At 30.5% G+C, this 7,817-nt stretch overlaps 1 protein-coding gene across 1 annotated transcript; it reads right to left on the bottom strand.

Annotated features, from left to right (window-relative positions):
* On the bottom strand, positions 1–1,304 carry LOC106758658 (zinc finger protein 1). The gene has a single exon (XM_014641604.2). It carries the CDS (start codon positions 1,154–1,156, stop codon positions 248–250), a length of 909 nt encoding a protein of 302 aa, XP_014497090.1. The 5' UTR covers positions 1,157–1,304; the 3' UTR covers positions 1–247.
* Between the last annotated feature and the right edge of the window lie 6,513 nt (positions 1,305–7,817).

The raw sequence follows: 7,817 nt of genomic DNA, 5'->3' as shown, positions 1-7,817 counted from the left end.
TGACTCGATATCACTTTTCGTGAATCAAAGGCAACCATCAACACTAACCACTTACTTACTCAAAGTATTCCAAAACTTGAACCAGTAGATAATCCAAATGGCAAATTATTAATAAACGGAAAAAATAATCCAAAGAATCGATAATTAAGAATAATTGTAAATTAAAATAGAGCTAATAATTCACAATGATCATTCATCAAATAATATAACTTTTCTCCCCCTCTCCGTCCAATTCCCACTCTGGCTTCTAATAATGGCATCCCACCAAAGCCGGAGCAGCCGACAGCATCATGGAATTCTGATTCCCCGAAAACTGAAACTTCGACTCCCGGAGATCGTCCTCCGGCGCCGGCAGGTTCAGATCTAATTGTAGAACACTCCGAGGCTTAACTTCAACGGCACCCTCAGAAGTTGTCGTCGTCGTCGTCGTCGTCTGAACAACAACTGTATTGATATTATTAGTATTATTGTTGTTAGATGACCTATGCCTCCTCATGTGGCCACCCAATGCTTGTCCTGATGTGAATTCTGACCCACAAATGGAACACTCGTGAATCTTGGACTTGTTCCCATGGAAATTTAAGCCACCCCTATTGTTTCCACACCCTAATTGAAGCGAAACGGAAGGGCTAATCTTCATGTGATTCACTTTCGTTTCTTCAAAATTAAATAGTTGCGGCGACGAAGACGGTGGTGGGGATTTCTTTTCCTCAACCTTGGGCTTCTTGTGACTCGCCCTGTGCCCACCGAGTGCTTGAAAAGAAGGGAATGTTCTGTTGCATGTTTTGCACTCGTAAACATAAAATTCAATTTTGCTGCCACCCTTCTCCGTCTTGACATCATCACATAAGTCCTTGTGATGAAGAGGATCGCTTCCTCCTCTTCCCTGTGCCAGGAGAATCAAACAGTTTGCCATGTCTTCCTCTTCCTCCTCCAAGGTGATAGACGAAAACGACCCACCGCCGCCGCCAGAAGCACTGGAACAGCTTGATGTCATGGCGGCGGCCGTGGCAGTAACGGCGTTGACAACACAAGGTGACAAAGGCCTGAGGCGGCGCTTTGTCCGCTTCCCTTTGGCTATGTTGGTGGGATCGTTGTTGCATGAGACAAGTTCCTCCATGGCCATGCCTTCCATGTCTGATATTTCTGACAACATTAGATATCCTATATGGTACCAAACAAAGACAATCAAACAGTGAGCTCTATGAACAGCACAGAGGTTTTTGGCTTTGCAATAAGAGATGCAGTAGTAGTAGTGGAGAGAAAGAGACACAGAGACATGTAGAATTTATATGGAGGAGGAGTGTGTGAACAGCTTTTATATATATATATATATATATATATATATATATATATATATATATATATATTTATATTTATATTTATAAATATTGATAATGAATGGGCAAGAAGAGGGTTTGTTATGTTATGATATGTTACAGTAGCTACTCCAAATAGTCAGCCACCCAAAATCTTCCTTGCTTTTCTAACCTTGGAAGTGTTGCAAACAAGAAAAGTTCTTGTGTTTGGTCACGCGTCTTTAACAGCGTGTGGAAGCACGCTTCAATCATGACCATACTTTTTTTTTGCCTTGTTTAACTGCTGCAATTAATGTTTTCTTTTCTTTTATTTATTTCTGTGTATGGTGGAAGTACTTTTTACGAAAGAATATTATATTTTCTCGGCAGCACACTGTTTTCACACACAGACTCTGCATGCGTATCATTCATCAATCATTAAACATGCTTTGCATTTTGCAGTTAATGTTAATGAGAAGAGCATGTCAAATTCTTAAATGCCTTTTATTTTACTCATTATCTATCTTATAACATTATTAAAAATATTGTTTCATAAATTTAATGTATGATTATTTGTTTTTGTAAAATGTTTATGTTAAAGCAGAGATGGAAGTTAAAACAGAAAAACATGTTGTGTGATTGAAAGAAAAGTAATAACGTAGATGGTGTATATTATAATTAGCAGTGGAAGAAGAAAAGAAAAGGACATGAGTAGCATGTGATTAAGTATAGGATTCGGGTAAGAAGCATGTAACGTACAACTCTATCACATAAGCACTGTAGGACGGTTCCTACTTTTATTAAATTCCTCACTTATACTTAATCTTCTCATTAAACCTCTCTAATTTTAGATTCAAAATAAAATAATAATTATAATATATAAATAAATATTGTTGAAAGTAAATAAAGTTATTTTATAATATATAGACGAATACAAAGTGTAATCTTACAAAGTGGTTTTGTGAAATTTAGATAGACTTAAAATTTATTTTTGTTTCGGGTATGAGGTCAAATAATTTCAAATGTCTACACAATTTCTCCCAGCAAGTCATCCAGTCTACGTCTCACGCATTTGCATTCACTCCACAGTTTGGAGGTGTACCTGTCAAGGATTTTCCGATGTCAAAGTCATTAAACTATATATTCGTACAATAGCTTATAACTGACAATAAATATGTGAATCAATCACCTATCTCTCACCTTCCTGTATTTATAGTTTTTGTCATGGATTTAGGATTAGCAAAATCTTAATCACAGTCTAATCTCAGCCCAACATCTCTAATTACCACTTACCTTACTCTTTGTAGAAAAACTTGATTATTGACTTAGCTCGGACATTCGGCTTCGATCCGTCTGGTCTAAGTTTGGGATTTCTATCATGTAATCAGTTTGACTACATCTGGCTCTCCAAAGTTGTCCGGTTAACTTGATTATGAATTGATTAAATGACCGTTTGTGCTATATGGGACAATTTTATTTCATAAATTCAAAATTAAGTTAAATTTAAGCATTTAATCTTTTCTCTTTCTCAATGTAAAACTTTAGCTTATTATAAAAAGCTTAACCTTGTGCTTAAAGTAATGTTCAGGAGTTGATGTTGCAGCTAATCTGTCATCATAATAATCATTTATGGCAAAACCAAAAATGTTAATGTGATTTCATGCAGAATGAGAGCTTCGAAAGCTGGTTAAATGACGATATAATATGGTTTATAAATAATACTTTTTTAATAAATATTCGTGCCTAACAAAAACAAATGTTACATTGTGTAATACTAGGAGCTTCTTTGATTTTATTTGTCTTTGTTTTTTCTGTAATTTGAACCGGTTGTGGCGCTTGTAAGCATTTTCTTTTAAAAAAAGTCACATATGTGTTAAAAGAAGTTAATTATTAAATATATTCCTTTCGCGTAATCTTTTATTTAATAAAAAATAATCTATATGTTAATGCAGATATTGTAATTAATATATAGTAATAATGCATAGGCTTAAATTTGTTTTTAGAGAAAATTTTCTATTTTTATTACCAAGATTTATTTGTTTTTTATCTATAAAATTAAATTAATTTTTTATTCACTCTATACTTGAATACTAATTAACTGTTTTAAATGGAAAGTGTTTGTGACATAATTTTGACATTAGATATTTTTACCATTCAATTAATTTATTTTATTACCATATTAGGTACTTTTAAGCTTTGGTTGAAAATTTATAATATTTTTATATCAGAAATGTAATATTTTTGAAAAAAGAAAAAAAAAAATGGAATGAACAATGTTTAGAGGATAATTAAGCATGTATATTATAATTAGTATATAGGTAATAGGTTGAAGCATTTGATTCATGGGGGAGTGGTCCAGCACTATGGGTTTAATAAAATCTTATGTTACTGATTAAGTGGATCTCAAATCATTGACTTAATCGTCTTTGCTAAGACAATGTGTAATATGTTCTACTAATTAATTCCAAAGAAAAATAACACACTACTACTACTAATATTATCAACAAACAAACAAACAAAATAAAAACTTCACTTCTACTATAAAGGACAGTAACGGAGCTTAGAAGACTTATACGAGGCCTTAACTTTTTTAATTATTTTTTATACGTGTAAATTAATATATAATTAATAGTTTTTTTCTTTTAATTTTAGTATATTTTATGTATTTGTTATTTTCAAAATTTGAATGTATTTATCTTACCATTCCAGAAATATTTTTTTTAGATCTATCACTAATATTTTTTTTATGAGATACATTATAAAGGATGAGCTAATCTCGATCCCTTGACACATCATCAAATTTATTATTTTTAAAATTATTTTTTTTCTATCCAACTTAATAGACATATTAAAAAGTACAACTCAATCAAATCTTTTAAGTTTTTTTTTTATTATTATGGAGCATTCTAAACCTACGAATATTTCGATAGCTTAATGTGTTAGTTATTATTTATTATTCTGTTACTATTTATTATACTATTAAATATTATTTCAATAAGAACTTAGGTCTATGATCATATTGATCCTACTACTATTTCCCGAAAAATATACATTCTTTCGTAAATACTGATACGCACGATTTATACAAAAATCTAACTCTCTTACTGACTTGTGTGTCAGAAAGTCTTTTGTAAAGTAGATCTCCTCCCTCTCTAAGACCCTTTTCAGACAACAAGAACAATCAAATCACCATTAGGATCTTATCACCGGTCTGCAAATTCATGCTTAAGATTCGAATAAAAATAATTTCTATAAAAATAAAGTCAAGAGTCATTATTCTTGATGAATAAGAAAACTACAATTGATTTATACTATTTGTTCACTTACAAAATAAAAGTGATATAATAAAAAAATGTACCTATGTTATCTTGCAACAAGTAAAAAAAACGTATTCCAATATTAAAAATTAAAATTACGCTTAGTTTAAGTATATTATTTTAATTAAACAAAATTATTGTCACTAAGTATTTTTAGTGACATTTGTTTTTTGTAAATACTGATTTCACCACTTTTGACATGATTTGCTACTTTTGTGTGCTACCATCTTCCATTTGGTGTGAGGATTTGTTTGCTGGCAGATACCAAAGTAGTTCATTATCTGGTTCATGTATCGTTGACCCACATCTTAAGATCATGCTATATGTTATGGATCTACTAATTAATTTCTAGTTGCTCAAAGATCAAGCAAGTTGGTTGGATCAAATAAATTCTTTAATTTGTATGCATGTATATATATTAAGCATTCAATTCGCATAATTGAAGAGATAAAACCACAGTTTTCTTAATATAATAACTATTACATAATTTCAAAAGAAAAAAAGCAAGTATATATGTGCTTACATTTTATAATTTTTAATTAATTAATATATATATTTTCATAATTTTTGTCTAATAATAAAATTATTATTTTTTATATAAATATTCAAATTTACATTGATAGTATAATGCAACATACTAAATAATAATGCAGGTTCAGTTGTGTAAAAGTTATTATAGAAAATGCTAATAATGCCTTCAACTACTAGTTTTGATGTTAATACTAACATTGTAATTTCAATTAACCAAAAAACATATATATTAAATGAAAACAATCCTAATATATTTAATACTTTTATATATTTGTTAATCAATATACAGCACTTCTGCAATAAATTCAATGGTCATTAAATAGGTGCATGCTTTGGACAGGAAAAAAAATTGTGTGATAAGTTGTTGATTTAATTAATGGTGGAATTCCTTAAGAAAATTATTAATAACTCCAACTCCCACTTATATGTGGAAAAAAAAATCTGATTAGAAAAGGACAAGTAATCTTCAAGTGTCTTCAAATCTTTTGAAAGAGATTACTCTTAGTAAACAATGGTATATTTCTTGCAATTATATGTTTCAGAAAAAATAAAATAAATTGTCATATTTGTATGACAAGAAAGATCCAAAAATTTGGCGTTTACCTTTGATTTTGAGTTCATGATCGTGTAATTAGGCATTAATTAATTTATACTTTGTGAAGATAATGATTGAAAATGTGTGATAGATCAGTTACACAGTGCTAATAGGAAACCTTATCCCAATTAAGTTATTATTCATAATTCTCTTTTTGATGTTTTTGTTTTTTAGAATCTTTTCGCTTTAGTAGCTATTCAATACAGTGATTTTTAAAAGATACTTTAAATACATTGATTAAATATACAAACAGAGAAAATCAGTTAAAAAAGTTCATCACCAAATTACAGTATATTATGTGCGTGCATATTAAAAAAAAAAAGTGATAATAGACATGTTATTTAATAGTATAATTGGGTTAAGTCGGCTTGAATCAAATAATTGAGACGAGTTGGCTTAGGTCGAAAATTGAGATAAGTCAGTTTTTATCAAAGGTTAAGACAAGTCATTATGAGTCAAAGATTGAGTAGAGTATATTTGAACCAATGGTCAAGCCAAGTTGACCAATCAAAAAATCCAACCAAGCTGACTTGGTTTGAAGGTTGAGATGTGTTTGCTCAAACAAAAGTTGAACCGAGTCAACATGGACTAAAGATTGAGTCGAATTGTTTCAGACTAAAAGTTGAGTTAAGTCAGTCTAAGCCAAAAGGTTAAGAAGAGAGTGTTGCAATCAAAGAATCAAGATGAGTCGGTTTAGACTGAAGGTTGTGTCGAGTCGACCTAAGTTAATGGTTGAAAAGAGTCAAAAGGGGTCAAAGGATAGAGTCGAGTCAGCCTAAGTCAAAGGTCGAGTGGAGTTGCCCTATATCAAAGACCAAAACAGTGTCAACCTAGGTTGAAAGTTAGGTAGAGACGTTGAAGGGTAAAGGAGAGTTGGTCCAAGTCGAACATTCAAGTCAAGTCAGCCTAAGTTAAAAAATTGAACTAAATTGGCCTAAGCCAAAGAATCAAGTCGTGTAAACTTAAAGAAAAAATTAAACTAAATTAATCTAAATTAAAAATTGAGCCGAATCGATCTAAATTGAAAGTTGAGACGAGTCTTTTATAAAATATATTTAAAAGATAACTAAAGTGGGATGAAATCCTAACTCTTTAAAAGGAACTTTGAGAGATGAGACCTTTTTAGTCCACTGAAAAACAAATAAAAAAATATTTATTTAGAAATGGTTTGGTAATTGTCTATATAATAGATGAAATTAACATTCTGAATAAATAAATATATTGCCAATTACATGAATTATTTGATAAAAAGAATGAATTTGACTAACTTATAGCTGAATTGTGAAATTTGAATTAGTATACTCGTAAATAAAATAGTTAGTTCACAAGTGTTAATTTGTATCTATTAATTATGTTATAACCAATCGAATCGAAATTAGCATTACTATTAAGGTGAGCATAGTTTAATTCCCGCTTAGATGAAAAAGTAAAGCTTTTGCAGAATAGTGAGTGATATATATATATATATATATATATATATATATATATATATAATAGAGGTTAGTGGAATGCATTTGCAGAAGTGAAAGGAGGATAGGAGGAGAAGGTTCAATGCACAGTGAAGTTTTTGTGAATAAAGAAAGGGAGATTCTTAGCGTAGCAAATTAAATGTGGCAACTTAACTTGTTTTGTGTGATGCACGTAACGTGAAGATGGCATATGCAACATAACATGTTAGTGACATTTTCCACCATTTTCCTTTTTCAAAGGAGAAAGAAAGAAAAAAAACAAAAAGGAAGAAAAGGATTAGAAGAAGGAGAAGTACACCATTCTTCCTTATCCCTTAATTCTGACCACGCAGCCTTTTTCTACAAACACCATGCTCCAATATTATTCAGTCTTACGTATGATTTTAATGATCAAACTGAGTGCTGAATTCTGAAAGACTCACTTATCGTTTTCAGAAAGAGAATGCAAAAGGAACATCTCCTATTGGTTACTCTTCATTTTCTGTCATTTCTAAATAATAAAGATGATGAGTGGTGAACACGCTCCTCAGATGAAACTGATATATAATTAAGGAACAGACATCAGATATATATATATATATATATATATATATATATATATATATAT

This window comes from Vigna radiata, chromosome 4 (genome assembly GCF_000741045.1).
Source record: "Vigna radiata var. radiata cultivar VC1973A chromosome 4, Vradiata_ver6, whole genome shotgun sequence".
In the NCBI taxonomy this organism is placed as follows: Eukaryota; Viridiplantae; Streptophyta; class Magnoliopsida; order Fabales; family Fabaceae; genus Vigna; species Vigna radiata.
Note: the sequence above shows the minus strand (reverse complement) of the source record. Positions and strands in the feature narration are given on the sequence as shown.

Coding starts and splice junctions, on each gene's coding strand:
- LOC106758658 (XM_014641604.2), bottom strand. CDS start 1,156: ATGTTGTCAGAAATATCAGACATGGAAGGCATGGCCATGGAGGAACTT.